Source organism: Lonchura striata, chromosome 3 (assembly GCF_046129695.1).
Source record: "Lonchura striata isolate bLonStr1 chromosome 3, bLonStr1.mat, whole genome shotgun sequence".
In the NCBI taxonomy this organism is placed as follows: Eukaryota; Metazoa; Chordata; class Aves; order Passeriformes; family Estrildidae; genus Lonchura; species Lonchura striata.
In genome coordinates, this window is record NC_134605.1 from 65325378 (window position 1) to 65345881 (window position 20504).

Sequence of the window (20504 nt, forward strand, 5' to 3'; positions counted from 1 at the left end):
TTTAAAATGAAAGCATGCATTTAAAGTTGTTGGAGATTATATAATAATAAGGAAAGCTTCAGAAGATTGCATATCTACGTATTAATTTTGTACAGTGTTGTAAGTATCACTGTAAGTAATACTACTGTAAGTAAGTATGAATCTCTTTATTCCAGTGTACAGAACATATGTATGATTTCTTCATGGTGTGCTAAATTGTGTCAGAATATTGCAGCGATAATAAGTGGAAATTACTTAAGTGAAGCTTTTCCCTTCAATGTACCAGGTTTAGTGTGGTTTTTTATAATGACGAAGACAACAGCTTGATCATACCATGTATATAAAAGTTGCTGGAAATTAAGTTTTAATGCAATGAGAAGTTTTGAATTATTAGAACAATTTTCGTTCCAAAGCAGAAAAGGAAGTAAGTAAGCTGCGTGCATATCTAAACATTGGTAAACAAAGCTGTAAAGCCTTAATTGAAAGAAAAGCCATAAGATTTCTGAGATGACATCGTTACCACAGAAGATTTTATTCTTAAATGTCAACTTAAAGGTAGGGTTTTTTTACAATCCTGTCAGATCAGAAAATTAAAATTATTAATATCAGCATTTTTCCTAGATCACGTTTTGATGAAACTTTTCAGGGATAGAAAACTTAACGTGAGAGATTATCACTTTTAGCTAGCAGAGTGAACTCCTTTACTGTGAGCCATAACTAAGCTTTTATGGTCTGTTCATTTTGCTGTGGAGTTGGTAGCCCAGCAAATGGGATTCCATTCATTATAAGGTACTTGTAGGTTTCAGTCTGGAGTGCTAGTAAATGATCGGAAAACTAAACTTGGACTATTCTTGATTGCAAAAAAAGCCTTGGCGTTGGTTGGTTAACTGCTAACTTTGCCAGCTTTATATGTCATCTCTGGAAAATGCATGTTTCAGTTTCAGCAGTGTATTTCAGCATTTGTTGAGGATTCTGTCAGTTCGTTGCTGGCTGAGAGGAGGCTACTGGGATTGTATCTGGGGATTGTTTCTCCACACTCTGATGGCAAAGTTTCTCACAGACTTCCTTGGTATGTAATTTTTAATCTGGGAATACATGCTCGTTGTTGGCAGCAGGCTCATCTTCCTCAATTTATTAAAAAGGAATAGTTGATCTTACTGTTTTGTCAGGGCCAACTGGTGTCACAGTGGTTTCCCTAAGATCTGGAAATTTCTGAATATAGAGAAGGTCATATAGACAATAAATTTTGAATAATCCCAAACAGTATGTCAGTGAATAACCATTTTATTGGGAAAACTGTTCTTATTTTGCTTTGGGCTAGAGTGGGTTTGCTTTTTGTTTCAGTGTTTTTGGTGTGCTTTGAACCATCTTTGTCAAGCATGAGCAGGAATTCTTCTAAGTAATACAAAACTATGTAACCATTACCACATATATCTGGTATTTAAATTTAGAGATTTTTTTTTAAGCAGAATCTTTCAAGATTATAAAGAACTGCTTATTGTGATGTAGCTGTGCAAATTTTTCTGCTTTAAATGCAAACAGATTGGAATTCATATTGCTATAACAATAAACTTCAAAAAACTATGGGTATGTAGTTTGCAGAAGCCATTTCAAGTGGTTGTTGCACATATTTCAGAGCAAGTGAGAAAAAAAGCTTTCATTTTAACTATCTGTGCTGCTCTAGGCCATTGTGCTGGTTTGGCTGGAGCAGAGACAATTTCCTTTGTAGTAGCTACACTTGTACTTATACCAATCCATAGACCCATCCTAACTACTATGGCATGAAGAAAATTAACTTTATTCCAGATAAACCAGCACACTAATGCTCTGTAAGCTGTGGAGCAGGTAGCATAGAGTGGAATGTGGATGCTTATTAATGGCAGGACTTCCTTTCGGGTTTGCTGGGCATACTGCCTTTTCCTGTGAAAGTCTGTTCATAGATCCAGTTTAGATGAGTCTCCTGCAGATAACTGAATAACAGTAGTGATCATATGGAAGTTCTATGAACATAAATAGATCAGCTCTATAATACACTTAGCACTCAGCAATATATGTGCTGAATCAGGGATGTGCTGTTTGCAATAGGAAGCTGGAGCTGGGGCTTCCCCCATCCTTGAAACAACATCTGCCTCTTTTGCAAATGTGTTAATATGAATATCTATGGCAATAAATTTACTGTATAATATATATTTTTGGTGCACACTTGGTGATTCCTGTGGTTGGTTCCTGTGTTTCACTTGGGAAAGTGAGATGCTAAGAGAAAGTTGTTTGGCTCCAGTGCAATGTATGAAAGCTGCTTCTGGTCCACTTGTTTCCCAGCACTTCTTATGTTTTTAGCTCTGCCTTCTGGAAAATCATTCTAACAGAAGCATGCTCTTGTTGGTCAGTGTCCTTCCCAGGACCCTGTGGGAAAAGTACATCACCCTGTATAGAGCCACAAAAGAAGGTCCTGTAAGAAGTTTTTGATGCATGCTGAGAGGTGAGGATAGGCTATGGACTGATGATTGCACTGGCAAGTAGCAAGTGGTCTGTCAAATACGGCTGGAGGGCTCCCACACTGCTCACTTGACCTGTGCATAAGTGGTAAATCCTCTTACTGAGGTTGCAGTGCATCTTGGGTTTGTGCAGCTGTGCCTACTGTTGGTGTGTGTGCTGCTGCTAAGGGTTTCCTGGCCAGAGTTATAACCCTGGGTAATGGTCCTTTGTTTTTCAGTTGTTTTGACAGCTGCTTCTTTTGATATGATGGATAACAGAAGGCTTCTTGCTTTTATGATGTTACAGTGAACCACAGGTGGTCAAAAAAGGTCTAAATAATAATAATAATATTTTCATATTTGACCTTCACTTATCCCCATCTCTGCTACTGCAAGCTGCTTTTCAGGGATATTTTTGTTTCCATTTACAGCAGCTGTGCTTTTCTTTCCACAGGTAATTTAATGTGTGCTGTCAGCTCAAAGCTGGCATTTTGGTTTGCCCTCCTGCTGTCATTTCCCATAAAGTATATGGAAATACCAGAGAAATCCCATTTTAAAAATTTGATTTCTGCTGTCCCCTTTCTGCAGACATTATGTTCTTTGAATACTTGCAAATAATTTGTAGGTCTTTAAATAACAGTCAGCTGTATCAGTGAGAAACTACAGTAGCTGCTGATGCATTCTTGGGTTTCTTCAGGTACTCAACGAAGGCCGTAGGTGCTTTCTTCACTCTATTGCAGCTGCATAGCTTGTACACAGCTCTTAGGATTGCTTTCTGATAAATTTGTGGTATGAACACGTTCTCTGTAACTGTTGGATATTTCAGCCTCTGCAGTCTTCACATACTTACATTCAGGTAGTCTACATTATCGTTGCAAAATCCACAGGGCAAAATCTGAGAAGGAAGCAGAGCCTTGCAGAGGTTCATATCAGCTTCACAAGGATAAATGCAAGCACTAGGACCAAGACAATGAGCAGAAAGTTAAGTAGCAGGTTGAGACCTCTGTTGTTGGCCAGATCCATAATGTGTATCAATCTGCCCTCTTGTGCCTGCAGCAGACTCTTAATTGTGGCTTAGGGTTGCTCCTTCAGTACTAAACCACGTAGGTTCACATAAATTGCATTGTGTCCACAACTCTTTCCCTGGTTTTTAGTTTCGTCCACTTAAGAAAAAAATGTATGCTTACAATAGCTAGTTGTTCGGGTTTTTTTTCTGGAAAAGTATTCTGGATACTTCTACAAGCCTTTTTTCCCAAATACCTTAAAAATAAAATGAAATAAAATAAAGATTATTGATAATTTTCATTCTAGTACTGAAGAAATTCTGAAAAACTAATAGTTGGAGGAAGGATTTGTATTTTCTTATACAGGTTGGCTCTTCATTGACTTTATTAGTGTGTATGGTACTTCTCAGGCCCATTGAATTTTCAAAAGAGTGAACGGTCTCGAGACTTGGTCTCTTTCAGCAATAGACTGGCACTTTATTTCTAAAATACCTCTATGGTTGAAACACCTTTCTGCCCCCAGCTTTCTTATCTGGGCAAAATGTCTATCTGTTAATAGAATTATTTCCTACCCTTCCAGGGTTTGGCATCACACACTGCAGTCATATTTAGCTGGCAGTGTGCTTTGTAAGGTCCGTTGCAGTCTTGCAAATGCCTTACCAAGAATCTGGATTGAACTGGCAGAGGATGTGTCCTTAGTGCTTTTAATAGCACATACACAATTACTTATTTTAAGATAGCATTAATAACTTTAAAATTGGGGTTTATTTATAGAAATATATCTATGCATAAGTGAAAGGAACATATAAACCCACTCAACCCCAATACTGCCAACAGTTGCCAAAACTTACTTTTAATAATTAGCTACATTTTCAGGGAAGATCACAAGAGGGCAGTGTTTTATAGTTTTACATTTTATACAAAGGTGTAACTTCTGGCATAATTTTGCCTTAAAAAAAAGCTTATAAAGCAATTGATTAGAAATTACTACAGTAAATATAGGGTCTGTGTTAATTAATTTAAATTACCAGGGTTCTTATTGAGGGTAGCATCAATTTTTAAAAGAATCCTTATAAATATGTTCTGGGTTTTGGTTTGTTTTTTTCTTCTTTTTTCCTCCGCTTTTTATCATGGAGGTCAAAGCTAAAAAAAAAAAGGATTACATTTGTTGTTAAATAAGACATCTCTGGATCTTGCAGGATTTCACAAAAAAAAAATATCCAGTTGTATTCTCCTAGGCACTATTTATTAATAGCCATACAAATACAGGTATCTGGTCTGTAATCTATAGTGTGTTTATATGCTTCCAAATATAAATGGGAACGAACACTCTCTAAATGAATGTGTTCAATTATCAATTACTCTGCTCTATTTTTGGCAGAGAGAATATAGTTAAAGTATGTTACAAGATACATTTAAAAAGTGTGTACATTTTTTATGATTAGTGTTTGGTGTGTATCCCAGAAAGGATAAGGTTGGAGGGGACTTCCATCTTGCTGCTCAAGCAGAGTCATCCTAGAGCACATGGCACAGGATTGTCTCCAGCTGGTGTCTGAACATCTCCCATGAGGGAGACTCCACAGCATCTCTGAGCAACTTGTTCCAGTGCACAGTCACCTGTATAGTAGAGAAGTTCTTCCTCACATCCACATGGAACTTCCTATGCATCAGTTTCTGCCCATTGCCTCTTGTCCTGTTGCTTGGCACCACCCAGCAGAGCCTGGCTTCATCCTCTTAGCACCCCTTTATGACAGAAATTTATAAGGTCCCCTCTCTCAGTCACTTCTTCTGGAGGCTGAACAGGCCCAGCTCCCTCAGACTTTCCTCTTAACAGAAGTACTCCAGTGCCTTAATGATTGATCTTTGTCATTCTCTGCTGGACCTGCTAGAGGAGCTCTGTGTCTCCCTTGTACTGAGGAGCCCAGAAATGGCCACAACACTCCAGCCTCACTAGGGTGGAGTAGAGGGGCAGGATCATCTCCCTTGACCTGCTGGGAATGCTCTTCCTAATGCATCCCACGATACCACTGGCCTAGTTATGCCATCAGCCATTGGTGTAGTTGTACCAAAATGTGCATAAAAATTTTTGGGGGGTGGGGGGGGGTGACAAACATTTTGTGCATGTAGTGAATAATTTTGTTTAAGGCTGTTTTACTCTTGTCTGTCCAATGAGTGGTTCAGTTCTGCCAGGAAGGGAAGTTGTTGCTAAATTGATGTAGAACAGTTATTAAAGAAATGCAAGTATCTGCTGCCTTATAAAACACCTTCTAACTAGTTTTGGTCAGAGCAACGTTTCAATTTTTAAATGTGTCATGTTTTCACATAGAGAATAATATAAATTGTTCAATTATTAAATCAATTGTTACATCATTTTTTTGCTGAGGAACTGACTGAGGAAACACATCTTTAAAACCAGGATATTATGGTTCCTGATTCAGCTCTTTCCCAGTATGAAATTGTCATGGAAGTTGGTTGTTTGTTTTTTTTTTGAGGAAGAGTAATACCAGATTGTTGCCTGTTTATCTGTCTTTATTCACTATTGGTGTGTAAAATGACCTTAGGAAAAAGATTTAGACTTGGGTGGAGTGGAGCAGAGAAATAAAACCTTAATCCAAGCTATGTGCTGTATGTGTTTGCAATTTTTATTATGACTCATAAAAGTGGCACACTTTTTGATTACATTTGCAGAAAATTAACTAGGAATAGTTAAAAGCACTAGATACTGAGTGGGAATCAGGTATATATGTAAGTGACCTGGACATTGCAAAATAGTCAAGATTACTCTTGAAAACTGAAACAGAATAAATAGAGATTTAGAGAATTAGAAAGCTGTGTGATGACTAGCTTCTTTTCACATAACTTTAATAAGTAATAGATTGAATGCTTCTTTCCAAACAATTGGATATGTTTTATGCATTAATATTTTTCAAGCAGTCTTTTTATTAAATAAAAATACTGGAGATATTATTTTTAAAGCTTGTATAAATCTACATAGAAGATTGTATTATGTACAAAAGGGGTTTTTTTAAACTTCTGGGTTCAGTTGACAATTGGTGATATCGAGGATAGTAACAGATTTCTTGATCAACAGAAGCCTAAGACACAAATGAACCATACAGTATATGCAATACATCTGCATTGCTGTAAAATAGCAGTAAGGCTTCCAGTTTATTGAGAACTTGGTTTTGTTCTTGTTTGGTTATTGTTTTAAAATAAGTTATGGGTTTTCAGGTACATAAGAGGAAGTTGGATGGTCTCTGACTCCTTTATACTATTGCCTGTGAAACCTATAACCCAAACATGTCCTCAGAATGTAGTGCTGATGCTTTACTCTTAACATTTCTTTCTTCAGCAAGTTTTCAGTACTGTAAAACTGTTATCTATTTTCAGTTGAAGTCTCTTGAAACACATCCAAAGCAAACTAAAGCTAGAAACTCTATCCATCACAAAAATACAGATTTGAAAATAGAATAAAAGAAGGATTAAAAGGGGAAATACACTTGCTAAAATCTCATGTGTTTGTGAGAGAAGTCAGAATTCATGAAATGGAAATTGAGATTTTCACTGACAGTTCAAATCAGTACTGCTCATATACTAACTTGCAAGTGTGAAGGTGTGTTGCCAGTCTCACCAGTGCTTGCCCTAATGCTCATACAAGTAGCTATCTTAATTTCCTCTAGTGGGTAACCTTAATTCAGAGTCTGGTCTTAATGTACCTACTCACCAGGTAGGAAATTCACCACTGGATTTGCTTGCATTCCATTGAATAGAGAGTTTTTTCAAAGATTTCTTCCCTTCCTGATCAGCTGTTAATTGTCAACTTCTAATGAAATATTAAGTCTTAAAGGCAGAATACAAGATAAACTTGTTTCAATTTTCTGTATTCATCAGCAAGAATGTTTACATAGAATGGAATAGAAGAATATATCTTTTAAAAATGGATATCTGTTTTACTTCTGTCTGTTAATTCTTGAGCTATCTTTAAATCTGAAAAGTGCAATGAATTTCTAGGAATTTTGCTTATTACCAGCAGCATGTAATAGGGTTAGTAGGGTTGAAAGTCATCTTGTTACTCACAATTTCTGGAGCAGAATTGTTATCTTTTAAGTGTATAGCCTGTGGTTTACATGTTGAAAAGATATTTCTGCAGTGCTTTCCTCTCTGTGAATAATTATTTGCAATGAACTTTTTTATTTGTCATTTATTTTAGGAAAGTACTTGCGTGTTTTCTAGCAGGAATTACAGCTGAAGATGGGGATGTTACTTATATTTCTATGGTGCACTTCAGTCACAACAGTAATGGTGACCAAGACTTTTTTCTTTGCCATATTAGGTGTAAGCCACCTCATGTGACATTGGCAAGTTATGAGGTTTTTGTAGTTTTAAGCAAAGCAAATCATTACATAAATTAGAGCAGGCCTTAATTAAGTTGTCTAAAGGCCAACGTTGAGACCTCTGAGAATCTGAGTTGTGCCAGTTGTCATGTCAGTCAAATGAGTGTGGAAAACAAAATTTTGTTATTTCAGTTATGGTAGTGGCAATTTTTTTCTGCAAAACATAATGAAGTCTTTCCAGATGTCACGTGTATAAGATCACTTAAATAGGGAGAAAAACATATTAACTAGTTTTTCCTTTTTGAGTTGGAAGAGATTTTTAGTTCATTCTCATATTCTTTTGAAAAACACAGAATCAGTTTGAATGCCTTCAAATGATAATTCACAGAATTCACAGGTATGCAGCATCTTCAACTAAGCAGAGCAGAAAAATGTTTCCCAGGATGTATTGAGGGCTGTGTACCTGTAAGCTGTTCTTTGGGTGGGCATGGTCCAAATTTGGAACGCTTCCAAGGGCTTAAAGATTTTCAGAGAAACTTAAAAACACTTAGCCCCCCAGAAAGTGATGGTGGTGTTTATATGACTAAAACTTTGAATTTGCTAGCTGCTGGCAGTTACTGATCAGAGCAGATAATCTGATTTACTGATACTTTACCCCACATAGTAAAGACGTATCTTGATTCAGACGGACAAATCGAGTCATGCACAACTTGGTAACTATAGGCTCTAAACACTGTTCTGCACAGAAAATGTGTTTTTAATACATGTAGTGGGCAGTAAGATAACAGAGCACTGGTTGGCACACTCTCTAGTCCAAGTGCTAGCCCCTGTCACATGAGGATCCTTGCACTGGGAGCTGCATGTGTAGGTCTCTCTTCCCCCTGGGGTGACTTTGCTAGAGAACAGGGCAGAGGAGTGCTGGAATTTCAGAGTAGCATCACAATGATACAGATCAGCAAGAGGCAAATTAGAATCAGGCAGAAATTCACAAAGAGCTCTTGGAGCCTTTGGCGTGCTTGTGGGTTGACCTCAATAGTTGAGGCTCTCCTCAGTGCAGAGCGGGTCATGTGTTGGACCTTCTCCATGGCAACAAGAAAGCAGAGGGCACAAATCACAGTTTTAGGAGTGCAGGAAAGAAGAGCAGTGGTCAGGAACAGTGCAAAGTGCCTAATATCTTCTCTTTGTTTTAGACAGCGTTTGCAGAGCTGGAAAGCAGGAAAGCAGAGAATTAGAAGTGCAGAAGTGTTTTTGAGTGTAAATAGAGATTGTAAAAACAATGTTTGTTTCAGATTTTTTAGAGCTTTAAAACAGTGGTTTTAGGTTAAAATGTGATTTTAAAATTTTGGAGTTTTAAGTTCAGATTTGTGCTGTATTATGCTTCTCCTGAAGGCTACTGAGCACCTGCTTCTTAGCAGTGTTGAGTAAGCGCACTATGGAAATTATAGGTATCTGGGCTTTGCCCAGATTATTGCTTTAGATCCTAAGCTCTCTATCTCACACAGTCTCTAAAGGCTGTGGCTGATTGCCTTTCCACACACACCTCTCTGCTTTATTTGTTCAAGCACTTGTGAAGGCTTGATGATAAGAGTAGGGTCACAGACCTTTCAGCTAGGAGATCTGGATAGTCCTGCTGGCTGGTACTGACAGGGCAGATAATCTGATTTACCAGTACCTTTTGCTGGAAGAGAGGAAAAAATTATTGTTTAATTATTTCCATTCCAAGAAAAATTCTTTATGTGAGCAATTAAAACCTAATGCATCACTGCTGTAGGGAATTTTAGTAACATAGTTCTCAACAGACAAGACAAAGTAAGGACTAATTCTTTTTTTGTGCATGTAGGACAGACAATGCATTACAAACGTGGGTGCAAAGGCAGAGGACTGCTGTGAGGAATAAAACAGAATTTATACAACTTCATCTTTTGAGTGTTGCATTTAAAGTGTATTTTTCCTCCCTTTTAGTGGCAGATGGAAGGAGAGGGTATCGGTTGCTTTAAAACTCCAAATAAGTAATTGAAATGTAAAACCTACCTGTGCAAACCTTCCATGGCAAGAAGCTGGCTTTGGTATATGCTTGTTTAGCTCACGGTGAGTTGGATTCTGAATGTAGGTGCTGTCACAATGTGAAAACTTGGTTTTTAAAATAATGATGATCTGTCAAACTTTGTTCCTAAAGCTGCACTTACCCCTAAACATGTTATAAATTTATATTGTGTTCATATATTTCACAAAAGGCCTCTCCTTGTCACTACTTTTTTTTTTTTTTTGTCTTGGAAATAAATGAAATAATTATGTATGCCACATAGAGGAAAACAATTGCTTAGATGTTTGCTACCCAAATTACATATGATTCCGACTGAATCAGAGATACTTTGCCCATGAGTTTGTCTTTATATGTGGCTAAAATAGAAAAACCTTAAAAGGAAACAAAAGTGCCTTTCAGACTCTTTTTTTTTTTTTTTAATCTCCCCACGTTGGGCTGTAGAGTCAAATGTTACTGTATGAACAGAATGCATGTGTTTTCAGTGGTCATGTTGGTATTTAAGACAGACTTTCAAAAGCAATCAGATTGCACATGGTTATTTTAATACCCTTAAATATCCTTAGAGGATTCCATATGATGACATCTCCTTCTCAAACTAAACTTCAGATTTTGTTATGATTTTTTAAACCGTAGTTGATCTTAACTTTATTGCGAAAAAAACATACTCCAGAACATACTCTTGTACTTGACTACAGTTTTTCATCTTTGTTTGACTTTTTGCTGTGCCTGCTTTCATCTATTTAAGCAGTTAAAATGCTTGCCAAGTATATTCTGCTTAGCTCTTTGCTAGTCACAGTCTGTCTCAAGTGCAAAAGCAAGACATGCACAAGAATTCTAGTCTCTTAGCTGAATGTACATTCATTCTCCCAGCCCAGTACAGGCTGGAGTGCATTAGACCGTTTATCTTCTTGCAGACAAGTCCCAGTAGATGAACCACAAACGGATTTACATGGATAGAAGGGAGTTTGTGTAACCAGCTTCTGTGATATATACTGCCCAGAGAACAGCATTTTCTGTGGATGACTTCATCACGGAATTTTATGTCATTTTTTCAGTGTCATTTTTTGGTCTTTGGGCTGTGTGTGACCTGCTGCAGCAACATTTATCTTTCCTAATTGTTTTTGTTTTTTTTTTCCTTGGGGCCCACAGAAGGATTGGAACATCATCGTATCCCTGTGTACATACAGAATAAATATATATTCTGTTTCATTAGAAGCTAATGCAACCCTACTGCATTAGGTGTAACTGCACTCATGCTGGCACCTGCACTGCAGTGTTGCTGTGTATGTTTCCCTTGCATGACTCAAGGGGCAAGGCCCTGGGGCTCTGAAATGCTTCCATAAAAAGCAGTATTATCTGGTCAGGCATCACAGATGCAAGGCCAAAATAGATATTTGGACATACGTAACCAGAAGGGGATACAAAAGAATCTTTAAAAGAGGAATGTAGCATAAGTTAAAATCTCTATACATCATACAGCTAGAAGACATTGTAGAGAAGGGATGAGGAGAGGACGAAATAGAATGAGTTTCTTGATTTAATAGCTGGTATGGTTTAGGCAGTTTTTGAAACATGTATTCATCATCTATCAACATAATCTATCTGTTGTTTAACCTCCTGCTCCTATCTGTGGTGTAAGTTTTCTTGTAAGCAGAGGAAGCCAATTCTGTGTCTGTATTTCAACGAGTTTGTCTTTACAAGTGTTGTAGTTCAACTAATAAACACATACCTTGTGTGTTAATCCTCCATGGCACTGTCACCCACCTAAAGTGTGCAGGAAGAGAAACAGATTCACTAACACAGCTGCATACGGCTATCAAGGTCAAAAGGGACAGCTTGGAAAATAACTACACAAAAACAAAGACTGGTCATTGTCACAAATAGTAGCTGTTCTCTTCTGTTCAGTCCTTGGTGTTTTAGGCCAATATAAAGAAGAATGGTGCATGCACACACTACATCTTGGAAAAAAAAGTGCCACAAAAGGGCAAATGATATTTGATATTTTTTAGAAGTCACAAAGTGTGACTTGTGTGACAAGACAGCATCACACAAGAGGAGCAGTTGGCTGCACTGCTGTGCAGTTTTGTTTTATCGGTGCTGTTAATGGATGTGCAAGGCTTGTCTTAGGCAGAGTGAATCTGCAAGAAGACGTCTGGTGGCTGACCTTGTATGTTACTATGCAGGGAATTCCCTATGCCCCATACTTCACAATGAGTCACTGATCACAAATATTGCTTCCCACCTCACTTACATGTGACTGTTTCCCTGATTTGTATTAGGTTATTTTTATCTTTGTTCCTAGGTGCCCTTCACAATGAGAGAGGGTATGTGACCAAAGTGAAAACTGTGGGCTATGGTCATTCCTGGTGCAACTGCATTGACTCCTTTGCAGTCACACGGGATAAATTTGGCTCCCTTGGAAATGCCACGGCCTGTTTTCCGTCATATGTTCACTAAATGCAGCAGTGATATCAGTGGAATAGAAAAAGTTTGGCTTACTTGAATTCTTGCAGTTCTACATGACCAAGTGAAGCACTAAGGGGCTGTTAAAGTCCCTTTTGCTTAAGTCTATTGCATAGATTTTTACAATGAGATGTCCCAAAACCCCAGTAATGCACTTATTCTATCCACTGAAAAAGAAGTTTTACTAACCTCTTAGTAAGGTTAGTACTAAAAGGTTGAGTACTATGTAAAGGTTGAGTACTACTTTCCATCATTGTGTTCAGCATGAACATAGTGATTGAAAAAGTACTATAAAGTTATATTGATTGAAGATTTAGGCACTGACTTGTGGCATATAATATCATTTTTTAGTCATACGAAGACAACATTTCCTTGGGATGGGGAAAGAAGCAACAATTCGGCTTGTAGTTTGAGAAGTGCTGGTAGCAGGAAAAACAAACTCATTTTATCTTTCTCTTTACCTTTTGTTTGTTTTGTGCTGATGTGTCATGTGTGTTTCAGAGAGCATAGGGGAAGACTAACACTTGAGATTATATTTTTCCCTCCCTTACAAATTCATTGTTTCTACCATCTTCCTTCTGCGTAGCTTTGATGTTTTTGGTGTTCTAAGACACAAGACCAATAGTAAGAGCCTCTACTTGTATTTCCAGTCTATGAGAATATGAACAGTGTAAGTGACAAGAAATTACACTGATGAATAGTTCAACACACCTTTTTATGCAGATAAAGTTCAAAAAACATCATTTTGGGTTGAACTTTATCTGCATATTTTGTGGCTAACTGACTTATATGTGTGGCTGGTCCATTAGAGTAGCCTAGGAACCAGTGCTTTGGGCTAGTTTTTAAGTTGGTTAAATTCCCTGCAACTGCTGCAGGATCATGCAGTGGGATCTTGGGCAGGTTCTTCAGTTTCCATACTCATGGGTTCCCCTCATCAAAATAAGACATAAAATAACTGTATACCAGTTCCAGTCTGTTGATGTGATCTGCCTTTTACATAGTAAATTTATTTTAGAAAATTAACTCCATCCTCTGCTGTGTTCACTGATTACCTAACAAGTTGTTTCATGTTGAGTTTTAGCTATGGTGGTTCATAATGTCCCTTTAATAGGAAATAGTCTAAATGCAATTTGAATTAAAGAAAAAAATGTAAATATGTCTAGCAGGTATAAAAGGTAGAAGTGGAAAGGGCTGTTCAAAGTTTTGTTTTTAACCGTCTAACATATCAGGAAACAATGATATGGCATTGATTGAGAAGGATATAATAGATAAATTCAACTTCTGAGAAGTTACTTGATGCCAGGAAGGTCCTGTTTTGTCTTTTTTTCAATCTCCAGAAAGCAAAAGCAATCTTCAGTTCTAAAGTATCTTGTAGTTTTAGGGAACGGACCCTTACTTCCCTGTGGGATTCTTTTATATCTCCAGCTGGGGTACTTTTCTATTCCTAAATAAAATTATTCTTAAAGCAAACAAAAAGTTGCTGTTGTAGTTCTGTACATGTAGCCTATACATTTTGTTTGCTGATGGTCTGAAAAAGCAGTGAAAATCACCTTTATGCTGCCAGTTACAAACTAATTATTTCAGTGAGTTTCCTTTTGTATGGAGGAACTAACTTACTCAGAAGATGAGAAATAAATGCAGCTTTTAAAAATAAAAATGTGGTAATACATGAATCTGAATCTCTCTTAAATAACAGTTGCACTGTTGTCTTGACAAATGAGTAGCAAAAACAAAAGGCAGAAAATTGCCTGCTGTAAATTAAATGCCTAATTTCATGTTGCTTTGTAATACTTATCACCTGTCCTGTAGCACATGCCTTTGTCATGACTGTAGGTTGTTTCTCAGGGTTTGGATGTCTGTGACATGTGATGTTATAAGTGTGAAATTTTAAAATTTAATTTAACAGCTGAGCCACTGTCTCATCTACATTAAATTACTGAACTCTAACCGGATAAAATTGAGATGATGAGGCAGCTAACCTGCCGTAGCTATGGGATGCATTCCAGCTTCCAGTGAAGAGCTGCCTACAGCATTTAAGTGTCTGTGTGTATGTATGTTCAGTCTCTGTCTCTGTTTTTAAAGGTCTGCATATGCAATATTTGTGATAGAATAGAAACATTCTCTGGGTGATAGAATATACTTTAACTCCTCTCTTCACTTGAAAATACATTTTATATATAATTTCAGCCTTGAAAGAAATCTGTCTGAGAATTTTCTTGCTCTTTGTAGGCACTGGGCAGTCTGAAGTGCTGCTTCTGCCTACTGAAAACAGCTTCTAGAGAGCTCTGTACCAGACTGTTTGCCTTAGGAGTAACAACATGTCCAGATATTTCTCTCACTTGAATATTCAAAACTGGCACAAGGCTGCCAAGCACAAAACCAAGCACCTGGATGTAGCTTTGCCTGATGCCTGCCAGTTACTAATAGGAAAAGGAATTAGGCGTATCTGTTCACTAACAGGGAAAACACACCTCACAAAATTACAAGTCTATATTAGGTTTGTCTCTTCTATAACCATATGTAGATATAAGTAGCAAGGTGTCAATTGATGAAAGGGCGGAACAAGATTGTAAGGAGCATAAGTATGTTAGAGACATCTATATTCAAGAATCGTATTTATTTTTAAAATATTTATATATGTAAATATTGAATGTTCTCTACGTGACATGTTTCTCTGAGATGCATGTTATTTCAGTGATTTTATAGCTGGGATTGTATTTCATTGTATAATATGTCTGTGCTTCCCTTAGAAATAAGTAGGTTCTTTCTGCATTTGAAATTCAGTTCATGATGTTACAAATCCTGAATTATTTCTCAGTTATTAGAAACAATCTAGGACACATGTTGTGTTAGTTACAATGAACAACAGGAGAAAATAAAATTTTAATGGATGTCAAAGCACTACATGGATTCAGTAGCTTGAACTGCACTTAGAGGAACATGGTACAATTTCAGTTCTAGTAGTGTTATAAATCACTTAAATTTTTAAATTAAGGGTAATTTCTTATCATACAGCAAAAAAAGGTTTGCTCTCTCAGTATGTTAGATCAGAAAAATGTTCTACAGTGTTAATGATGAAAGAGCTTCTTTACCCATGTTGGTCTGTGAATAGGCAGCTTTGGGGAAAAGAATGCCTCTACAAAACATTAAGAAAATTATTCTCTTTGTAGATTTTTGGATTAAAAACCAAGAACAAACAGACAAAAGAAAAAAAAAACATGCAAAAGGTATTAAATTTAAAAGGAAAGACAAAGGTGTGAGAAACATGAAGAAACCTTCTCACCTTCTTGTGCAATACCACCTGTATAAATCATCTACCCAAGGACAACCAGTGTCCTATAAAGATATAGGAAATTATGTTGCCTTTACTGTTGCTGAAAGGCTCCCCACACAGCAGTATATCTTTGACTCAGAGCTATAATACCTACATTTCCATAGCTTTGATAAACAGTTAAAACCAGCTGCTAATTTGAGTAGAGGAGTTTTTTGTAGAAAAGTACAGCTACAGTGTGCCTTCCTGCAAGATTTAAAAGATTACACAGAAGAGAGGTTCCTTACCCCTGGTGTGACTTAGTGAAGCACAGAGGAGCTTGCTCCGGGCTGTGGGACGTGCCTGTAGATCTCTGGCAACTTTTCTGAGTCTGTGACCAAGTTGTGGAAACAATTGAAGTAGGCTGAGGGGAAAAAATAACAAAAGTTTCAGAGGCAGGACTCACGGTTTCACTCAGCAGCTCACAAGTTGATTGGTCCCATTTGCCTTCTGACACAGGCAGTGACTGCTCCAAACTTGTTCCCAGCAGTAACGTACATGGGCAGCACCTTTCCTTTTGTGAAAGGAGCTGTGTGCCCGGGAGACCACCTGCTCAATCACAGGATGAGGGAATCTGGGAGGCTGCCTGCTTCAGTAGGGTAGCAAAGGGAGCTGCTCCCTGACACCCTGCCTTTTTTTAAATGGGAACTTACTCAGGGAGCTGCTTTGGATGTGTTACTTTTGCTACAGCAATGTTTCTTCTTTATAGAAAAACCTAAATAGTGAGGGCTGACACATTTCTTATGGGTGTTTGACTTGGAATGGTTTTCTTCTGTCCAAGGTATTTTTTAAACTACACTTTCAATATATATGGTTTTGATAATTCTGTTACATACGTGGTATTCAGTTTATAGTGTATGATGAATGCTTTCTAAGATAATCTTTCTTCTCATGGTGCTTAAACTGAAATAACTTTTCTGTATTTCAAGTCTATTCCAAACACTAATGTGTGGATTAGAGGCTATTTTTTTCCAAATTTGACATATGTAAGTTCATCTCTGAAATATATCATTACTATATATTTTGAAGTATTTATCTTTCCTTTAAAGCACACTTCCACAATTTTTCTTCCCCTCCCATTTTCTGTGGCTAGAAACTATTTAAGTACATTTTTTGAGAATCCTTTCTCTTGTTTGGATAGGGGTAGCAGCTTGATGCTACTTACAGGTTATCTTACATATATTTTCCTGTGTTGAGAAGTGACAACATAATGCATACACAGAGCAGTTTTGTGTGTTGGGGAAGTGAAGGATTTACTGGATGCAAAAGGATTAAGCTATCAAGTGAGAGCATCCAGCATCAGGCTTTCTGTGTGGATACAACTGACAGCATGTGCCTTTCCCTGATTTGGAAATTGCAGGCAAAATTACAGAAGCTCAGCCAAACTCTGAACACCTACAGATTCAGTTTTGACAATAATTGTTTAGCATAGATGAGTGCTTGAGTTTAAGCAGGAGCCCAGACAGGGTGGATTTTTTAGTTTAGTTTGGGTTTTTTGTTCCCTGGAAGCCCTGCTGTGATAAATCATTCAAACCAGAGACAGAAGGACTTTGGGAATGATGTACAACCCCGTCTCAAATTGAGCCCTGCTTTTATTTTTGTAAATATGGTTTAGCTCTTCTGCAAATTGGTTATATCAAAGTTGAGGTTAACAACTTGGTTTTAGTATCATAAAATATGCCTCCTTTCCTATAGTATCAAACCCAGGAAGTCCAGGGTCACATATTTGAGTTGAAAGTTGAGTATCTTCACAGTGAGGAGTGATGATTCTTTACTGGTGCAAAGTGTTTCATAATTTACTTATAATAGCATTATTAATGTTATAAATTTCTCACAGTCAAGCAAACTGTATTTGGCTTTTTTATGAGGGAAGTTTCATGTTTTTATTGTCCAAGAAAAGTGCTAGCATTGGATTGTTTGCTTTTTTATGAAACTTGTGCTATTGAAATTCACCCCCTGTATTTTGTTATGAAGTCCAATCCCACCACTGCAACAGCTGCAGTGCCATTTTTTTTTACCCAATTGGTGAAAAGTTATCATGTTATTTAGTTACACTACCCCAAATTCTTGACTCTTTTTGTTAATTAATTGGAGCTTTTTAGAAATGAGTTGAGATACCTTAAGAGAATTCGGGTTTTTTTGTGAGCTGCTGACACAGTCATAGCATGGTCTCCATTTTAAAGAGTGATAGTTGAATGTGCAAATTATAGCACTGAAAAAATGCTAGTATTTCATGAGAAACATAATACATATCTTCTCTAAATGTCAACTCAGATAAAAATCTTAAGATGGGAAATGTATTTGCCAAATAACAATAACATCTACAAGTTCCGACCACATGAGTGTTGTAGATCTTGTATTAATGTTGTTTCTCTAAATACAAGCTTGTTTAAGAACATTCTCTCAAGAACATTTTTCTAGTTCAGGTTAGTTGTATTCTCTCATGTAACTCATGGATGTTTTGGTGGAGCTCTGAGGAGATGCCAAAGTACTGCTTATGGGACATGTCAAGTCTGACAAGTACGGACACAATATATGAGTACATCACTGTACTGTTTTCGTTTAGTCTTGGGTGAACAGGTCCAGACACCCGTGGATATGAGAAAGGAAAAGCTTTAAAAAAGCAATCTGTGTTGAAGGTTTTGGTCTGCTGTGTTTTGTTCTGGGGAACAAAAATATGCAGCTGTTGCCTGCTTGACCTTAAATGGAGATGATCTGGACTTTCTCCAGGAGGATTAGGAATCTACCACTAGAACATGTTTCTTCTCAGAAGTTATTTAGAGATCTGGTTAATACTTGGGATAATGTCTAAAAAGAGATGTGTTGTACTTCAGCATATGAGCTCCTTTATTGAAATAATAATTGTAAAACTTCTATTCACATTGGTAATAATTTCCTGGATTATTTTTACCTTTCTTGTGCTAGTTTTCAAAATTCCAGCTGTAGACACTGGCCACCTGTATAATCTGTAAAGAGTTTGAGGTGTCACTGTCTGGTGTGCTGATATGATAATGATGATCATGACTCTTTATAGAAATGGACTGCAACCCAAGTCCATTTGTTTATAATATACAGGTAAATAAATTCAGCAGCAAGTCTGAATACTCCAGTTCGTGAGATTTTTCATGCTGCTGCTGCAGTTTGCTCACGCACTGCAAAAGTGCCTCTGATATCATACAGAAGAAGGTCTTGTGTTGGCACATTTGGTTTAACAGTAACAAAAAACACACAGAAGGAAGAAGTGAATGCTCCCACGAATGTGCATTAATTTGTGTGTATGTGGGACAGAGTAGCAGAGTTTGGTATTGAAGCTGAACCCTAAAATGAGATCTTTCCTTTTTGTAACCAGTAGTTTTCTGGCCTGATTCTGTGATGGGTAATTGCTTGTAGCCATCCAGGTATTAGCAGATGTGACTTACAGGTCCCTTCTTACTGTTCTCTAAAGAGAAAGGACCCAACTAATGTATCCTTCTGTTACATTTGTGCCGCAAGCCTAATACACCCTAAAGGGAAACATGAGTTCTTCCCTCCTTCAAAAGTACAGAAATATCAGTATTTTCAGTGCTGATGTGAATAGCATTCCATAATCACACCAGATAGGGTGACAGCCTAATCAATTGAGAGATAATAACTTCCTAAATGCATTTGAGGTTTTTTACTTCAATTTGATACTCTTACGACCTGTTTGCTTCTGTATTTTACCTGATGCTTCCTTTAATGATTATCTGACCTCAGTGAATCTCACTCACATCTGTAGTCTCAATATCTATCTTCTGGATTCATGTGGAGGAAGTTGCTTTTCTGAGGCTGCAGATGTTCCTGCTTTTGTGTAACAAGACTTATGGTCTTTGTTAGTGTTATAGGAAACAGCTTTGCTGAGAAATCTAGGCTTTGCATCATGCTATTTTCCTCTGGGACAAGACGTATTTACTTTTCCTAACCATTGGATTGACATTAAATTAGTTTGATTTTCACATTTTTTCCTTCTTTACAGACAAGATGAAATTACTTTTTGAGGCAGCAGCTTGTAAAGCATACTACTGCAAAGTGATTAAGAAAAAAGTACAAAATAAATTAGTAGAAAATTTGGTCTGAAATACTTCTCTTTTTGGGAATGGTGAATGCTCTGTTAGTACTAGCCATCTTATTTGTTACTGACCAAAGACATTTTTTTAAGGTCATCTTGAATGTTTTCCTTTCAGCTGCTGTTACTGGCACAAACCTTAAACTATTAAAGTAGATCTCACAAGTGTGTCACGCCTGTTTTTTGTCTTTGGTGCTTTGACCCAGTGTTAGAAAAGAAGGGAAAAAAGAAGTTTTGCCTGGCTCTTGCTCTGAAAATTGGCTGTGTCCTTCCTCTTCCCAAAACCTGTTAGGAAGCACTTATTTTGTGCGGAACAATACAATTAGCATAGACTTGACCTGTGTAACAAAACATTGACAGCATAAAAAGCTGTGTTCTTGTAAATACTTGGTGGTTTTCACAGTGATGAAGTTTACCTTTTTACTAGGTTAATGAAGGTCAAATAATTTACTAGTAGCAATTATCTTCAATGATGCCAGATGTCTTTAAAATAGCAACATGAGACAGGATAGGAAATTCAATGGTCTTTGTTACAGGGAAGGTTCTTCATTTCTATGAAATGCCTGGGAAAGCTGTATTTTAGTGCTTACTGGTGTCCTCAATTGATTAAGCTGAACAATGTGCTTTAGGTGGTGTGTCGAGATCCTTATAGCTAAGAAACTGTGTTGAGTGTCTTTCAGATAAACTGTTCTGGGAAGCACAGAGATTAGTTGTGTTATTTGACATGTTGTGAGTGATAGATGAGCAGCGGGACAAAGGCACATGAAGGAGAGATAAAGACCACGTTTCAGTTGCCAGGTGGTGGTGCTGGA

The 20504-nt window shown here is 37.3% G+C and overlaps 2 protein-coding genes across 11 annotated transcripts in view; one reads left to right on the forward strand and one right to left on the reverse strand.

Annotated features, from left to right (window-relative positions):
- CEP85L (centrosomal protein 85L) overlaps window positions 1-20504 on the forward strand; it is a 134808-nt gene that overhangs the window by 75675 nt on the left and 38629 nt on the right. The window lies entirely within an intron of this gene.
- PLN (phospholamban) lies at window positions 671-16112 on the reverse strand. 6 transcript variants are annotated; one of them, XR_002466371.3, is made up of 4 exons: window positions 15857-16101; window positions 11565-11599; window positions 9393-9469; window positions 671-3713 (listed from the first exon to the last, which is right to left on the reverse strand). XR_002466371.3 is itself a non-coding variant. In XM_021540856.3 (4 exons), the coding sequence occupies exon 4, from the start codon at window positions 8874-8876 to the stop codon at window positions 8718-8720; it is 159 nt and encodes a 52-aa protein (XP_021396531.1). In that variant the 5' UTR covers window positions 8877-8996; window positions 9393-9469; window positions 11565-11599; window positions 15857-16112; the 3' UTR covers window positions 8702-8717. The 6 variants fall into 6 exon arrangements, 2 of the variants coding, with proteins under 2 accessions (XP_021396531.1, XP_031360246.1); XM_021540856.3 differs by lacking the exon at window positions 671-3713 and adding an exon at window positions 8702-8996 and having other exon boundaries at window positions 15857-16112; XR_013339726.1 differs by lacking the exon at window positions 11565-11599 and having other exon boundaries at window positions 15857-16112.

What these genes read in the sequence shown, in the direction of transcription:
- PLN (XM_031504386.2), bottom strand. Translation starts at nt 8,876, where the DNA reads ATGGAGAAGGTCCAACACATGACCCGCTCTGCACTGAGGAGAGCCTCA.